This window comes from Aureobasidium pullulans (genome assembly GCF_000721785.1).
Source record: "Aureobasidium pullulans EXF-150 unplaced genomic scaffold scaffold_8, whole genome shotgun sequence".
Classification (NCBI taxonomy): Eukaryota; Fungi; Ascomycota; class Dothideomycetes; order Dothideales; family Saccotheciaceae; genus Aureobasidium; species Aureobasidium pullulans.
In genome coordinates, this window is record NW_021941028.1 from 743753 (window position 1) to 760299 (window position 16547).

Here is a 16547-nt window from a genome sequence, read left to right on the forward strand (position 1 = left end):
TGTCCGGGGCAGAATGCAATCATGGTGGTTTATCTCATCGAGACATTCCCAAGGTCTGGCGGCAAAGAGATCTACGACCGGTCGGACGGCTCTCGGACAGCAGACTCGAATTCATTGCAACACTTTCGGCTGACGATCAAATTGAACGGTAATCATGTTGAGATGTTTTTCATTTACGCTCATTGATACCCCAACATCCAGTTGCACCGATTGTTCCTTCCTTGCGAGAGACATATCCTATGTCATCCACATTTGTCCCGCTCCTCAACATTGGAGTAAACGAAGACTCTCGCTCGCACGAGACACGCCTTCCTCGACTGGGTAGAATTCGACTGCATCTCGGCGGCATGGCCAGAGTTCGAAGAGGTGGCCGTCTAGCGAGCCCAATTAATTACCACTGGTGCTTCTCATCACTTCAATCTGGAAAGTCCGGGGCGTGAAAGCAAGGCTTGGTCCCAAGACCAAGCCTTCATACCACGGGCCATTGTGACTTTGAGGTAGCACAGTTCGCAGAAGCCTCCACTCAGAGAGTTTGGCGGGTTGTCCTTTGTCGAGGTCAGGTTCGACGAGATGATGTAGAGAGGGTCTTCGCCACGGACACCGCGTGCTTTGAAGGTTATGTGCCTGCAGCGCATGTTGTAGGTTATGGTGAAGGGTGTGTTGCTATGAGAATGCATCAGTGTTATGAAAGAGAGGAAGAGGTGGATTCAAGATCTACAAGGCATTCTCTGCTTCCTTGACGAATCTGCCAGTGGCGGCAGCGAGTCTGTCGAAAGTTATGAGTTGGGAGTTCCGGTTACATGATGAGATCTTTGTCATGCGTACCTCTCTGCTTCCTCGCAAATCGGACAGGTACCACGGTCTACGAAGACGGTCCACATGGTCTGATGGCCGCAAGTGTTTGTCTTGACGGGTCTGTTGATGTCATCTCTCAGCACCACGTGCTTGCACAGACTCCAGCGAAAGCAGTAGCCGAGGGGAAGTCTGACGCATAACAATTAGTGAATTTCCAGGGGTAAACGACAAGACGCAGATCTACTCCTTGACGTATTGGACCTCTAGGCCCTTGGGAACATCGTGGCGAGTCATGGTTGCGAAGAATGATAATAGTTGCGTCGTTTTGTGGTCGTCGGATGATGACGATGGATGAGAGATCTCCGAGACTGGTAGGAACGAGACTTGGATTCCATACCGGAGAAAGAGCTAACAGTTTACAGTCGTTTGGGTCGTTTGGGTCATTTGAGTCGTTTGACTACAGTGACTCCCACTGTGGGAGACCACTATTTTGCTAGTCAACGCTAACAGGGTCGTGGACAATGGTTTCTGATAAGCAAACGACTGAGTCTTATGCAAAGACACATCCCATTGAGGCCTTCGTGCGAGAGCCTTTGTGTCTTCTGTGGGTTCTTCGACACATGATAATTCTCATAATGTTTGATGATATTAGGCCTTGGTTCCCCTCTCCAGATTCCTACCATGTCCAACACATTGGAGGAATCTTCAAGGGAAGACAGGAAGGTTTGCTGGAGTCGAAATGCTTGTATTCGACGGCCAACAGTGAGGGTGTCCCTCGAGTACACGAAGGCCGATTAAAAGATGTCGAAATGACATCTTCGACGAACGGCAAGATCAAGTATTCAAGGTTGATCGAAATATTCGTGGTTGACCCTCTTCGCTGCATCGACGTCAAAAGAGGGTCCAGCGTTGGTTGCTCCTTCCCTGCCAGACACATTCTTGGTCATCAATCTTTATCGATTCGAGTCAGAACTTCTTTCTTCCAACTCATCCACCATAGTCGCGAATGTGAACTTTTCACTTTCGCATCAATTCTGCTTCTTCGACAAGCATCGCATCATCACTAGCGTATTACTTCAATTCTCCATCATGCGTTTCGAGAACTGGGACATTCTGCTCTTCCCGCAGATGTCTGGAACTCCCATCCAAGAGTTTCGCACAGAATGCTTCGGCGTTGCCAATCGTCTGAGACCTGAACTCCATTTTCTTGACCATCAAGCTGACGAGTCAAACAGCAATCGGCGTAACTCCAACACTCAATGCCTATATTCCTTCACTGCCTCGCGGCACTCCCTTCAAGATCTCCTTACACTCGTGGTCCAGGCCAGTCTTGCAGTTGCCCAATGATGCAGACGGTCAAATCTCGCTGGCAATGCATGTCGCAGTAGATGGAATCCCAGTTGCGTCAGTCATGCTATCCCAGATCGACTTGAACTTAGGCAAAACTAATGCATTATGCTACAGAGTCGAGCGAATCAACCCAGACGGCAACTTCCCTGCCACAGTCAACAACTCACCTACCGTCAAGATGCTATTTCCTCCGTTCCACAGAGTTATTCGCAACCAGAAGGATCTTTACATCGCCGACAATGTGGGACGCATCACTGTCAGCCTTTCTGAAGGTCACTTCTACCCAGATGCAGCTTCGGGCAAACTCCACTTCCGTCCTAAGAAGAACATCGTTACCTTCAAATGGGTGCATGCACCTCAGAGTTAGTGCTTGTGCACTTGAATCTACTGTCCTGTCTTACTGATGTTCAACACAGGTATCCTTCGCAAGGCCGGCATCTCATGGCCCAATGGCAAGCTTTTCCAGAAGCCTGATGTCTTCAGACACAACCAGATACCTCCCATGTTCTATCCTGTCGACAACCAGAGCACCAGTTCTCAAGAAAGCGAGTACTTTGTGCCTCCTTCTATGGCTAATTCGGGGGTCGGTGGACCGTTCTCGTACCCCACTAGCTCTCCTCCATTCCATTTCTTTGAGCAGGACCTTGCCGTTGTTGATCAGTTCGACCTCAGTGACTTCACCACATCTTCAGACTTCTCATCAGGCTACACCTATGGAGCACCGCTGTCTGAGTCCATCCATGCGCCTCTTCCCACCCGTCAGCTACATACGACAAGAATTGCTAGCGACCAGGTCAGAGAGATCGCCAGCGCAATCGTTCCCGAACTCATCGAACACGGTGTCTTGATGATGGACGGCGCCATGGACAGCAAGGGACTCGCTCCACCAGCTGATAGAGATCCCATGAGAAAATTGTCGGACATCAGCATGCACGCATCTTGCGATCAGTTTCCAGGATGCGTCAAAGACGCTGCCAATGGCGTGGGTGTCATCCACCAACCTCGCCCCCTGGTGGCCATCCCCTCAAGAGCTCCCAGAGGCCGCAAGAGGGTCGGATCTGTCCTTACGGACAAGGACACCAACTACAGACCATCCAAGAAGATCAGTAAGCGCACGAAGGCTTACTACACCATGGTCCCAGAGGCTGAGATGCTTCGCTTGAGCGTACAGGAGTGATTTGAGATGGATCAATGAACTGACATGGACGGTTACTTCTACTTGCTTTCAACCATACCAAGGAAGGAGAAGGGGAGTGTGAGTTGCTCGAGATCATGATGCACCATGAAGTGTCATCCTTGCTTGTACCTAATTACCATTCTTAATCAATGCTTTTGTTCTTCATATGCTGTCCCTCTTACCTGATTGTACCTATGCAATACTGTCGCAACGCAGCGTCCTATGCATGGATCTGAGTATCTGATGAAGAGTTCTTCTGCAGCTTGGTCTTTTCTGCTCTTGACAAGATCTTCGGACACTGCCATCTATTCCCGCGTTCTCGTAAAAGACGCGGCGTTGCGTCTTTCTGTTCAAAGATATCAAAGTATAACGGTCTTGGGGCAACTAAGCTTCACCAGAGTCCTCTAGACCATCAATATCTCCTACTGAGTAAGCCTTAAACCCGACTGGCTTGCGTTGACTGAGTTAAAGTCCACAAACTGCTGGAAATCATTGCAGCTGGTATGACCCTGGTCTTCACTGAGTGCTTCCCAGAATTCACGATCACGAAAGAAACCAGATCGTTCATTTCGACAGCAATGGGTTCATTAACGGCAGTTCCAGATGTCATAACGAATGAGCCATGATATTTTCTCAGGAGATTGGCCATTACTGCGGCGAACACGGTAGATAATGCATATATTTGTTCGTCCAAACCTTTCCCATCGAGTGAAAACACGACAGGAACTCTGTCAAGGTGTATCCATATACGCATCAAAAGGCCTTCCTCCAACATCAGCAGCAATCTGCAGAGCCAAAAACCTAGACACAAATCTCGCATGCGCGGTTCCACCTCCAAAATACCATATTCCTGGATCTGTTTGTTTGGTCTCTTGTCAGCGTAATCCCTCAGATCCGCTATCATTTCCGAACAACACACGGTATCGAACGTGAATCAAAGAAGAAGTGGGGCACGGGTGAAGGAAATGTGCAAACTCACGTCCAATGGGTTTGGCAAACCCTCTAATCTCACCCTCGGCATCAAGACCGAAGAAATCGTCTAGTTTGTCTGCGGTCTCATCACCTATTATGGAAGCGACACTGCGGCGGAGGTTGTTTCTGAATCCTGTGGCTAGGACGATGACATCGGCGGGGGTTTCTGTGGCGTCGTCGAAGAGGAGGCCGGTGGGGGTGTAGGAGGTGGGGAGGATGCCTGATTTGATCTTGATCTGTGGGTTTGTTAGAATTTGGGACAAAAAGTGTGGAGAGGAGGAAGATGGGGAAGAGGCAGGGAGTGGATATGTACTTTGCCGGTTTTGATTATGGAAACGCTTCCATGGTCTAGTAAGTGTCCACCAAACTTCTCGACGGGATTGGCAAACAGATCTGGGCTTTGGTGGAAGCGGAATCCAGCCTCTTTCAAGTAGTCATATCGATTCGGTTCAAGAGCTTGTAGTGCACCTGCTCCTGCCATGATCATCAATCTACCAACCGCATAGGGAGGCACTAAAGTCATGCGGTCAGACATGCCGAGGTCGCATTGAGGGTTATACAAGGCATCCTGAATGGGATAAAGGACTGTGGAGGACATGACGTGGGTGATACTGCGTTGAACGAGGGTGATCTCGGAGAGGTTAGAATCGACCATGTTCTGAGCAATGTCGAAGGCGCTGTTGGCAGCGCCGATAATGATGCCTTTCTTGCCTGCGAAGGCATCTGCGTTCTTCCAATCGACAGAGTGGATGACTGTGCCTTGGAACTCGTCGCGGTTGGGATATTCGGGGTACTTGGGCACGTCGAGACCGCCGCCTATGGCCATGACGAGATGCTTGGCTTTGAGCTTCTTGGGTTGTCCTTGTCTACTGACGACCACGTTCCAACTCTTGGTCTCTTCTTCCCAGCGGGCTTGGTCCATGGAGCTCGATAGCCAGACTTGGATGTTGTGCATATCGACGTACTTCTGCATGCCTTCTGCCAACTCTTTACTGCCGAGATTGTAGGGCTTGTCGGCATAGACGCGTTGAAAGGGCATCTCGCTGTAGCTGTTCGACAAGTGCAAGTGTATAGAGTCGTATCGCTTGGTCCAGTTGTCTCCGACCGATGCGTTACGTTCGACGACGACGTAGGGTACTCGTAGGGCGTGCAATCTGCCTGCAACACAGAGACCTGCCATACCACCTCCGACCACGATGCAGTCGATCTCGCCTCCATCTTCGAGCCTGGTAGCAGGTGCAAATGTTGGGTCAGGGAAGGTATCTGGGTTGCCAGAGTTGCTGTCATTCTTGAGAGCTTCCATCATTGTAGAAAAGACCCAAATCTTGTAGCCACCACTGCCATCAGGAACCATGTTCAAGGAGCCCGAGCACTCGGCAGCCTGGTCTCCATCGGTCTCGAATTGGAAGGCAGCCACTATCCAAGCAGGCTGAGGTCCCAGTCTAAAGAACTGAGCGCTGTACGGCACCAGACGGAAGTTGCGAGGCTTGCACTTAGGCATGAGTTCGTTCCAAGCAGCAAGAATGGAGGTGGAGCTACTGAAAGTACGCTGATTTCCAGTAATGCTGAGACAGTCTCTCCATAGTGCATCGTCAGTGAGGTCGCTTTGCTGTAATTTTTCGAGTCGGGCAATGCAAGAGGATGCCACGGCAGAGCAGTCCACGTTTTCGTCGATCTCGACCCTGGGGAGGCTGCCCTTAAGCTGTCTACTTGTGATCACTGGTGTAGGGAAGGTGCGAGTCTGTACTGCTGCCATAATGGAATCTTAGGGAGAAATCAATTGATAGAGTACTGAAAGCATGCCTGAGGGCCCGGCTTATATTTATGGGCTTCAGGTTGACCCTGTCATGCATGCTTACCACTTGTGAAGTATCTCTGTACCACCATTTGTCGAATAGAGATGGCTTGAGTCTCAGCTGCATCTTGCAGCTATCTTGCATATGGAGAATGTTAGAGTTTGACAGAAGGTGGCCAAGGATCCTTCAGGCGGCTGTACTCTGTGAGCGGTCATGCCCAGTCAGATCTTACTGAAGCATGTCCATGATCTGTCAGTAGTCGCCGCATTTTCAAGTCGCGCAGACATAAGATGGCGGTCCGATGGATCAAGTCAAAAGTTCGAGACGGAAGGAGGAAAGAGCTGCAAGACTGGTCAGCGATCAAAGGCGAGCCTCGGCACGACTCCCCCGCTCCAGCCTCCGCACCACTTGACCTTCATCCATACCGGTAGCCGTATATTGCATATCAATACATAATAAGCCAACTCCGTAGGTACATCGCTGCATCTCGAAACTTTGTAGTTTTTCATCGAATAGATATCCACACCACCATGGCAATGCCTACGCTCACCACACCTCTGACGACCCTGCTGGGAATCAAATATCCAATCCTGCTGGCAGGAATGGCTCGCACATCTTCCGGTCCTCTTGCTGCCGCCGTCTCGAATGCAGGAGGACTAGGGACAATTGGTGGGTTGGGATACAATCCACAACAACTTCGCGATATCATCACAGAACTCAAGGCGCATCTTTCATCGCCAGACCTACCTTTTGGTGTCGACCTCGCCTTGCCACAAGTAGGAGGTTCAGCACGAAAGACGAACCACGATTACACACACGGACAACTGGATCAACTGATCGATGTGGTGATCGAAGAAGGTGCGAAACTGTTCATCAGTGCAGTGGGTGTGCCGCCGAAGAGAGTTATCGATCGCTTGCATGAAGCTGGCATTTTGGTCATGAATATGGTCGGACATCCTAAGCATGCTGTCAAAGCGCTTGAGGCAGGTGTGGATTGCGTTTGTGCGCAAGGAGGTGAAGGTGGAGGCCATACGGGTGATATTCCTGGAAACATTCTTATTCCGGCCGTGGTGGATGCGGCGAGTAAGTATAAAAGTCCGTTGACTGGAGAGCCTGCTTTGGTGGTCGCGGCAGGTGGTATATACAATGGGCGAAGTTTGGCGGCGGCGTTGATGCAAGGCGCGGCAGGTGTGTGGGTTGGCACAAGGTACGTGTTGAGTCCCATCAGCATCAAAGACGCGATGAGCTGACCATATCTCGACAGATTCGTCGCAAGTGTCGAAGCTGGATGCTCGAAGCTGCACAAAGAAGCAGTGGTGTCAGCAAAGTTCGAGGACACTTTGCGAACACTAGTTGTCAGCGGTCGACCACTTCGCGTCCGCATGAACGAGTATATCCAGTCGTGGGAAGACAGACCAGAAGATATAAAGCGCTTGACCGATCAAGGTATCGTTCCGATGCAAAAAGACATGGACGATGATAAAGATGTCGACTTGCCATATCTGATGGGAACGGTCGCCGGTGTGATCGGCGATATCAAACCTGCAAAGGAGATTGTCGAAGACATGGTCAGAGAGGCCGTCGACATGTTGAACAGGGGACAGGGCTTTGTCGCAAGAGACAGCAAGTTATAGACTGAGAGTAGTGTCAGGGACAGCCACATTGCAATCCCGTCATTACATAGCAGCAACGTCTCGACAAATCTTCTTCAGCACCCAGCTTGTAGCCAGAACGCCGATGAAAAAAAGAGAGACAAGAAGTCATGTTGAGCCCGAAAGCCACCAAAAACTGGCAAAAGTTCCAAAGATTGATAACTTGATCAAGTTTTTAACAGGGTATCTTTCGCAAGGCCCCTTGAGATCGCCTTGTGAGAGAGACCTTCGTAAGAGCCGCCTCCTAAGAGGACGAACATCTTCCCCGGCTTGCTCCCTCTATTAGTACCCCCTCCCTGAGGGTATGAGGGTTTTCAAACACATCATAACTCCTGCCACAGAACAGTGGTGGTATGAGGACTGCCGTCACTTCAAAAACCACTCACCAGAAACTGTGGAGGATCATGAGGTCCTACTCCACTCAAAAACCAACAGAGAGGAAGAGTATGAAGGAAAAAAGGAGAAGAAGCAGAGAGATGAGAAACTTATAGGTTTGGGAGTCCGCGGTATGTTCCATTATCCTTACAAGGTATTGGCACATGATGAGTTGGTTTTGCCAAATCATTACCAGCTTCTACAGCCTTCTGACTCACTCAGGCTTGATGACAGGAACACCTGTTTACATGCTGTCGCGCAGAGACTATAATTGCCTGCGATAGGTCCATAATGGTGATGGTGAGTTGGTATGTGTCATCCGCTTCGGCATTCGTGACACAAAAAGGTGGTCGAAGCCAAGTGTCCAGAGTGTCCAAGCCGAATAGCGTCGCGTGGTACGGTTCTAAGTGTAGTCGAGATACGAGTCCGAGAAGAATGCGTTGGCAAAGCAGATGCAATGTGTTAGAGATGAAACGAAATCAATTGCCTACCGAGCCCAGACCTAGAACACCCATAGCTTTTGTAAAGTAGTCGCATAAAATCATCCTTGCCTGTCAGCACAACAAACGCGCAGAACATGACTGGAAAAAGAGGAAGATATGAATTGTCGGCGAAGCTTTTTGTTTTCGTATTTCCTTTTTTTCTTGTCCGGCTCCTTGCTAGAAGAAACTACGCAGCAGCTCCCGACCCATCAAAAAAGACCCCCAGGCGACATTATCGTAATCAGAGAACTTTGCACTTTTGCGCCCGCAACGAGACTCTCCTTCAACATCTCCCCAAGCCCGCGGTATCATAGAAGAGGGTTGAGGTAAGAGAGGTAAACATCGACGAGAGGGTGGAACAGTCGATCGATCTTCGGAATAGAAAGTGTTGCGGTTGACGGTTGTGGAAGGAGGGCATGCGTTGGTCGCTTATCGGAGACGGCGGGCCTCACGCTCGGACTCGAGCAGGCAGAGGATGTCGTCCTCACGGACTGTGGATGCGGTGTTAGTCACGATATTCGTGGGCGCGTTCGCACAGCGGCGAGAAGAGCGAGAGAATCGTACCGGGACCCTTGACGTTACGGATGATGGAACGGGTAGTGTCGTCCATGAACTCAACGCGGACCTGGGTAACACCACCGCGAGAGCCTGTGTCGCAAGAAATCCGTCAGCAATTTGTCCTCTAACTTGTCGTGTCTGCAATCCTCCATGGCCGTGTCTGAGTTGTCCGATGTGTGCTTTTCCTATGTGCGCTGTCCTCCTCTTTCCGGTGTACTCTGTCGTTGCGGCGTGCGATGGAGGATTGTCGTGGTTGTTCTAGGTGAACGTACCGGTACGGCCGAGGACGCGGGTGACCTTGACGAGCTTGACGGGGACCTTGGCGGATTCCATTTTGAAGTCTTGTGTGATGAGCTGAGATAGCTTCTTCTGTAACTGGGCGAGGGCGAAGGAAAAAGGCGTCGACTAGGGATCAAGAATCTTCAGGCAGGTGCGTGTATCTGGGGAGCGCTTGCCAAATTCGCGTGTGGGCAGCCGGCTGTTGCCGCGCTTTCTCCGTGTGAAAGGCTAGTGCAGGTTCGGTCTTGGCAAAAGTGACGGAGGCAGTTGCGGCGAACCAGCTCAAGCTCGGGGAAGACAAGTGGCAGTCCACGTTTCGGAAAAGTTGAGGATAGAATAATCCAAACACCTGTCACTTTGGGAAGAGTCATGTCGAGTGTTGCCTTGTGCTAGACTTCAAATCAAGGCCATCTTTCTTTCCATCACGACCAGCTCCTGATTCACATTTGAGGAGCTAACGACTGTCTTCCATCTTCTTTCAGCCTCACAATCATGGCCAAGATGCGAGGACTCTCATCTCCCTTCTTCTTATTCGCGTTCCTGTTTATCGCATTTGCCTCGACGGCATCTGCAGCGTCGGCAGTCCTGGGAATTGACCTCGGTGGTGCTTACATCAAAGCAGCAATCGTAAAGCCAGGAGTACCCCTCGATATCGTCCCCACCAAAGACTCCAAGCGCAAAGAGGCTGCCGTTGTTGGTTTCAAGCCTGTATCTGGTTCCGCCCTTGAATTCGGCTCATACCCCGAGAGACTGTATGGCGGAGATGCTCTTGCTCTCGGCGGTCGCTTCCCTGGCGATGTCTTCACCAACCTCAAGACCCTCCTTGGACTTGTGCCCGGCGACCACACCGACTCGATGATCAAAAACTACCACGCACGCCATCCCGCCATCAAGTCAAAGTTCGACCAAGAGAAGGGAACTGTCTCGTTCGAGCCCAGCGCCTTCAGCTCATCCGAAGGGCCATGGACCCTCGATGAGTTGCTCGCCATGGAGCTCAAGAACATTCGCACAAACGCAGAGGCCATGTCCAAGGGAAGCTCTGTCACAGACGCTGTCATCACCGTTCCCGTACACTGGACAGCCGACGAGAGACGCGCTATTGAGCGTGCTGCCGACCTGGCTGGAATCAACGTTATGAGTCTCATCAGCGACGGACTGGCTGTCGGTATCGATTACGCCGTCAAGCGCACTTTCCCCAGCGTCACCAAGGGCGAGAAGCCTGAGTACCACCTGATCTTCGATATGGGTGCTGGTTCGACTACTGCCACTCTTCTGAGATTCTCATCCAAGGACGTCAAGGACATCGGACGTTTCAACAAGACTATTCAGGAGGTTGCTGTCATGGGCGCTGGTTGGGATAAGACACTTGGAGGAGACGAACTCAACGCACTTATTGTTGACTACCTTGTCGATGCCTTCGTCGCTAAGCCCCAAGCCGTCAAGGCTGGCATCACTGCCGAAGAGGTCAAGGGTCACGGTAGAACCGCTTCCAAGATCTGGCGTGAAGCCGAGCGCGCAAGAATGGTTCTCAGTGCCAACTCCGACGTCAGGTCGAGCTTCGAGGGCTTGTACAAGGACATTGACTTCGCTACCAAGCTCACCAGAGCCGAGTTCGAGAAGATGGCCGCCTCCCACGCCGATCGTATCAGTGCGCCCGTTCAACAGGCTCTCGATGCTGCTAAGCTGTCGTTCAAGGATCTTGACTCTGTCATTCTCCACGGCGGTGCTATTAGAACACCCTTTGTCCAGAAGAAGCTCGAGTCCATGACCGGCAAGAGCACCGAGGTCCGTAGCAACGTCAACTCAGATGAGTCGGCTGCTTTTGGTGCCGCTTTCAAGGCTGCTGGTCTGAGCCCCAGCTTCCGCGTCAAGGAAATTAGAGATATTGAAGCCGCTGTCTACCCTGCAGGCATCTCATACTCGGATGGCAAGGCAAGACAGCAGAAGCTGTTCGTCGCTACCTCGCAAGCTGGACTTGCCAAGGAAGTCACTGTCAAGAACCTTGACGATTTCGCTTTCACTCTGTTCCAAACCGTCGACGGTGCTGACCGCCAAGTGACAGAAGTCAAGACTCAGAATCTGACTGCTTCCGTCGAGGCTCTGACCACCAAATTTGGCTGTTCTAAGGATGATATCTCGACTAAGCTCAAGCTTCGCATCAGCCCTATTGACAGCATTCCTGAGATCGTATCTGCTTCCGTCAGCTGTGAAGTCGAGGGTGGTAAGGCTGGTGGCATTGGCGACTCAGTCAAGGGACTGTTTGGTTTCGGATCCAAGAAGGGTGAACAAGAGCCCCTTAAGGAAGGCGAAGAGGCCGAGGCTGAGACTAGTTCATCCTCATCCAGCTCGTCCTCCAGCACTGCCAACGCCAAGGCCAGTGGTTCTGCCGCTGCTGAGGCTGACATCAAGAAGAAGCGTACCGAGATCATTCCTGTCAAGGTCACCACCGTTCCAAAAGGCCTCGCCCAACCCGCGCCGGAAGAGATCAAGGCCATGAAGGACCGTCTCGCAGCCTTTGATCGTTCAGATATCTCTCGCATCCAAAGGGAGGAGGCTCTGAACGTTCTTGAAGCATACACCTACCGTACTAGAGATCTCCTTGAGAACACTGACTTTGTTGGTGCCTCTACCGAAGCCATCAGATCTCAATTGAGCTCTCTACTCAGCAGCACTAGCGACTGGCTTTACGGCGAGGGCTCCTCTGCCAAAGCTGAAGCCTTCAAGAGCAAGCTTGCTGACCTCAAGGCCATCGTTGACCCTGTACAGAAGCGCAGAGAAGAGGCATCAGCACGTCCCGAGATCCTTAAGTCTCTGCAGAGTTCGCTCGATCAGACCAAGTCGATGGTTGATGCCATTGGCAAGCAGATTGCTGCTTCGATCTCATCCGCCTCGGAGGCCGCTTTGTCGAGCAGCTCGACCACTGAAGCCGCTGCCAGCCCCAGCGCTGCCGACGACTTGGACGATCTTGACGAGCCTGATGCTTCGTCAACTTCTTCATCTGCCAAGCCCAGCGAGTCTGCTAGCCTGATGCCTTATACCGAGGAAGATCTTGCTTCCATCACCAAGGCATACGAGAGTGTTTCCGAGTGGATCAAGGCCAAGGTCGCCGAGCAAGACAAGCTCCAACCCTTCGAGGACCCCGCCTTCACCGTCAAGGAAATCGAAACCAAGGCCAAGGAGCTCAACAAGGCCCTCATGGACATGGTGACAAAGAAGATGCAGATGCCTAAAGCCAGCACCCGCAGCTCCAGCTCCAAGAAGCCCAAAGCCACCAAGAGCAAGAAGGCAAAGTCTAGCAGCAGTGAGTCTTCGACAGCGTCGGAATCTGCTTCTGCCAGTCCTTCGGTTGTGGTTGAGGAGCCAGCTAAGCCTATTGAGCATGAGGAGCTGTAGAGCATAATTAGCATTAGTTCTCAAATCTCGTGTTTTCCTGTTCCAGTTTTTCTAGATAACCATTATAAGCAATACTTTCAAACATTTTGAACTTTCCATTTCAAGAAGCGAAAACGCCACTTGATTTCGTGAAAGATGTCGGATAAAAAGCGCCATTGGGCACTTGATGAGTGATTTCTACCAATCTAAAGAAACAATAAATCTCGCAACCCACATTTGCATGTGTTGATGCATTGCTAGGATGAAGGACAGCGTGCCTTTTGCGGTAGAATAAGATCACTACAAAGGGGAAAGAGGTATATATACACTCCTCAGCACTACCATGATCAACGAGGAAGAGATTCGTGTGTCCGATGACTAGACCTGCCGTTTTCTCACGGGGCGAACGGTGTATTTGGCGGTCAGGTTGATTTCGGTCTCGTTGTTTTTTTCTTTTTTTCTTTTCGAACCTTGCACAAAGGAGGTCGGTTGGCTGTGTGTTCAATCCTCTCGCCCGCCGTTATCTAGAGTCATTTCGCTTTTCATTCGATGCAAGTAATTCTTTTTTTTGTTCACAGCAGCTACCATGTTGTACTACGCTTGAATCAAAACACAGAAAAAAAAGGTCCATATCCTACAAAAATTTCTATCTCGTACCCGCAGCACCATGTGGAACACCCTGTCTCCTCCGAGCCAAAACGCCACCCATGGCATCCCTGACTTCTTTATTACTCCTGATGGTATTATCCACCAAGAATCTCTTCAACCTCTCTCTCAATTCCCTCATGTCGCTTTCATCGGTGAAGGGTGTCATTTCCAACGCCATCAACATGTTCGCTTGGGTTTCCAGTCCTCCTGCTATAGCACCAAGACGTTGAAGTTGTTGTTGCTGGATCTGGTCTTCTGATGGTGGAGCGGGGGTTGAAGGCGTGAGCAAAGGACCGATCTGCGAAAATGCGATGAACAGCGTCAAGATGAGTTTTCTGAGCAGCGAAAGCAATTGGAAGGGTAGGAATTGAGGGTGTAGGGGTATAAGCGTGAGTACGGGATTCACAATCTTTGTGAGCAAGCGAGGAAATTCGGGAGACATTAGACAGTGGAGTTCGAAGACGCCCAAGGAGGCGAGGGCCAGGAAGCGCCAGAAGGCGGCTTGTTTGATGTAGCCCATGAAGCCGATTATGGTCAATACGCCGGCGGTGCCGGTGTAGTAGTAGAAGAGGTTGCGGATGCCGGCGGTCATGTAATCGGGGATTGTGGTAGATTTCTGCCAGGCGAGGATTTCGGGGCCCAGACGGTCGTAGGCGAAGCGTTTTGTTGGGTCGACTAGGATGTCACGGCATAGTTTTAGGTGTACGTAGTATGCTTCTGCTATGCTGCGGTTGGAGTCTGAAGCCACCTTGTCTGGGTGATGGAGGAGTGTTCTAGGTCACCAAATCAGCCTTCCGTCACCTGTCAATTTTGGGCCAGGGAAAGACTCACAATCTTCTGAAACGGCTCTGAAGTCCTCTTTCGTCGATCCCAAGGCCCACGCCTAGGTCTTGGTAGAAGTTGCCAGCCATTCTGAGTTGAAAGTCTGCTTCGTAGATTGTGTAGAGTAGGTATGCCAAGACGACTATGATGTTGATTCTCTTGCGGTGCTTGACAAACACCTGTGTTCCTGGCTGGGGCTTGGGATCACCCGCGCGGATCCAAATGGCATAGAAGGCTGATTGCGCCCATCCTGTTACCAGCTATTTCGTTCGGAATCAGCAATGTTCTCATCAGAATTGGGTTGGAGCGAGAGATCTGACAAGATCAAATAGGACGAAACCGAATGATGACAAGAGTGAATATATTATGGTTATACTGAGTGAATCGATGCCCTCAAGGGGAAGTTGCTCCATGTTTTGATATGTGAAATGTAGAGAGATGGAGGGAACAGAAAATCAGCACTCACGTTTGGCAGGAGGTACCAACCAGCTAATGACAATAGATTGTCAGACATGGTTAGTTTTGCTGCGAGATGTTATGCGGTCGAATGATATAGGATATGTATTGACTTCGATGTGTAACGAACGCGATTGGTCAGAAGTCTTGGCTTCGATTGTGGACAGAAAAGCTTGGGAGCTCGATGGAGTGTCAAACACGGCCTCTCAGAGACTGCAATAGTCGAAAAACTGGCTGTATCGATACAGAAACAATTTGGTCTTGAACCGTTCTCCAGTGAGAGATCTCTGGATCACACTCTCAGTGTTGACCTTCAGACCTTTTGAAAAACAATTGTGTCTTTGGATGGAGCCGATACTTTGATGATCCAAGCTGGGAGAGGCTACGTCTTGGAAGAAAAGCTGGTGTGTTCTATAGGATATCGGCGTCAACTCTCCAAACCATCTTCAAAGTTTCACATGAAGCCGCATTAGAATTTTATTTTTGTACAGCAATTGTCGCGCAACCACATCCAAACAGCAACAATGTCGACGGAAGCCATGAGCAACACGCCAAAGTCTGCAAAGACGAAAAAGACAAAGGAAGAGAAATCGGCAGCGAAAAAGCGACGACACGAACAAGAGGATACCGAGCAAGAGACGACAGCAGACACCACAGTCGAGAGCCTACCAAAGCGCCCGCGCATTCAATCGCCAGTCGCGGATGCAGACCCGACAGCAACATCACCATTCACCAAGCAAACCTCATCCTTCTACCTCCCTCTCTCGCCAATCTACCACGCCTTCCCCGTCGACGGCCTCTGCGCAGAGCACATCTCTCCTCTGCTCCTCACCTACCACCCTCCTCTCCGCGGCGTCGTCCTCTCCTACAGCAACCCTCGCCTCTCCGCCTCTCCCTCAGACGTCCCTTCCTCGCGCGACGCACCCGACGCTTCACCAACCGTCCTCGCCAAATCAATCGACGAATACGCAGTCTCCTTCGTCTGGCTGACGGTCGACTTCATCCTCTTGCGCCCCACCCCCGGCGCCGTAATCGAGGGCTACGTATCCGTGCAAAACGAGAGCTATCTCGGCCTGGTATGCTGGAATTTCTTCAACGCCGGTGTGGACAGAAAGAGAATCCCTACCACGTGGAAGTGGGTGCCGAACCACAACGCTACCGCCGGCACCAAGAGCTCAACCGACTGGATGAGAGGACTGCGCAACAAGAGCGACGAGAGCAGTGGCCATTATGTCGATGCGGACGGTAAAAAGGTGGAAGGATTGGTCAAATTCACAGTCAAGGACTTTGAATCGGCGCCGAGTACAGAGCGCGAGCGCGGCTTCCTCAGTATCGAGGGTACGCTGTTGGATCCTGAAGCGGACAAAGCATATGATGCAGAACTCAAGGCCGCCAGAAAGGTGCCAAAGAAGAAGAGGGTTCCAGCTCTGCATGTGTAAAGAAAGGGCAGTCACAAATAAAAGGGTGCTGGGGTTTGCTTCTTTCCTTTCTTTTTTTTCCATACATGAGCGTTTCTTTGTATCAATCATACCCATCCTTCTGGAACACATACTTTTGACAGCATCCCCTTTATGCACTGCCTATGTACATGGTGCTGCAAGCAAGACACAAAGTTGTTCTATATCGGACAATGTCCAGAGAGAGCTTGGCCAAGCGTGGCTCTCAGTGGAAGTTGCGTGGATCTCCAAATACTTTATGCATTTTTACAGCTGGCATTTTGGTATAAACTGCTGCCGAGAGTGAGTTGTTTGATCAAATGCCGTCTTGACTAGCAAGTCTGTACCAACATGATCGCTAGTCCGGAAAGAATTGC

At 50.8% G+C, this 16547-nt stretch overlaps 8 protein-coding genes across 8 annotated transcripts; 4 read left to right on the forward strand and 4 right to left on the reverse strand.

Annotated features, from left to right (window-relative positions):
- Positions 1–410: 410 nt before the first annotated feature.
- M438DRAFT_334838 (uncharacterized protein) lies at positions 411–1089 on the reverse strand (the record flags this gene model as incomplete). The annotated part of the gene is made up of 4 exons (XM_029903756.1): positions 411–663; positions 719–766; positions 826–984; positions 1040–1089. The coding sequence occupies 4 exons, from the start codon at positions 1087–1089 to the stop codon at positions 411–413; spliced, it is 510 nt and encodes a 169-aa protein (XP_029761185.1).
- Positions 1090–1435: 346 nt separating this feature from the next.
- On the forward strand, positions 1436–3397 carry M438DRAFT_364987 (uncharacterized protein). Its single transcript, XM_029907759.1, has 4 exons — positions 1436–1978; positions 2031–2199; positions 2260–2507; positions 2562–3397. The coding sequence occupies exons 1-4, from the start codon at positions 1885–1887 to the stop codon at positions 3320–3322; spliced, it is 1272 nt and encodes a 423-aa protein (XP_029761186.1). The 5' UTR covers positions 1436–1884; the 3' UTR covers positions 3323–3397.
- Positions 3398–3966: 569 nt separating this feature from the next.
- Positions 3967–6059, reverse strand: M438DRAFT_296070 (flavin-containing monooxygenase). Its single transcript, XM_029901894.1, has 3 exons — positions 4608–6059; positions 4302–4530; positions 3967–4178 (listed from the first exon to the last, which is right to left on the reverse strand). The coding sequence occupies exons 1-3, from the start codon at positions 6048–6050 to the stop codon at positions 4054–4056; spliced, it is 1797 nt and encodes a 598-aa protein (XP_029761187.1). The 5' UTR covers positions 6051–6059; the 3' UTR covers positions 3967–4053.
- Positions 6060–6568: 509 nt separating this feature from the next.
- Positions 6569–7864, forward strand: M438DRAFT_318064 (2-nitropropane dioxygenase). Its single transcript, XM_029902772.1, has 2 exons — positions 6569–7297; positions 7355–7864. The coding sequence occupies exons 1-2, from the start codon at positions 6621–6623 to the stop codon at positions 7722–7724; spliced, it is 1047 nt and encodes a 348-aa protein (XP_029761188.1). The 5' UTR covers positions 6569–6620; the 3' UTR covers positions 7725–7864.
- A 1164-nt stretch (positions 7865–9028) lies between these two features.
- Positions 9029–9490, reverse strand: M438DRAFT_334842 (ribosomal protein S28e; the record flags this gene model as incomplete). Its single annotated transcript, XM_029903757.1, has 3 exons — positions 9029–9090; positions 9164–9247; positions 9430–9490. The coding sequence occupies 3 exons, from the start codon at positions 9488–9490 to the stop codon at positions 9029–9031; spliced, it is 207 nt and encodes a 68-aa protein (XP_029761189.1).
- A 250-nt stretch (positions 9491–9740) lies between these two features.
- Positions 9741–13299, forward strand: M438DRAFT_345210 (actin-like ATPase domain-containing protein). Its single transcript, XM_029905396.1, has one exon. The coding sequence runs from the start codon at positions 9929–9931 to the stop codon at positions 12827–12829; it is 2901 nt and encodes a 966-aa protein (XP_029761190.1). The 5' UTR covers positions 9741–9928; the 3' UTR covers positions 12830–13299.
- A 16-nt stretch (positions 13300–13315) lies between these two features.
- Positions 13316–15043, reverse strand: M438DRAFT_345211 (membrane associated DnaJ chaperone-like protein). Its single transcript, XM_029905397.1, has 3 exons — positions 14745–15043; positions 14288–14538; positions 13316–14229 (listed from the first exon to the last, which is right to left on the reverse strand). Exons 1-3 carry the CDS (start codon positions 14790–14792, stop codon positions 13455–13457), a joined length of 1074 nt encoding a protein of 357 aa, XP_029761191.1. The 5' UTR covers positions 14793–15043; the 3' UTR covers positions 13316–13454.
- An 80-nt stretch (positions 15044–15123) lies between these two features.
- On the forward strand, positions 15124–16333 carry M438DRAFT_345212 (uncharacterized protein). The gene has a single exon (XM_029905398.1). The coding sequence runs from the start codon at positions 15259–15261 to the stop codon at positions 16171–16173; it is 915 nt and encodes a 304-aa protein (XP_029761192.1). The 5' UTR covers positions 15124–15258; the 3' UTR covers positions 16174–16333.
- Positions 16334–16547: the final 214 nt, after the last annotated feature.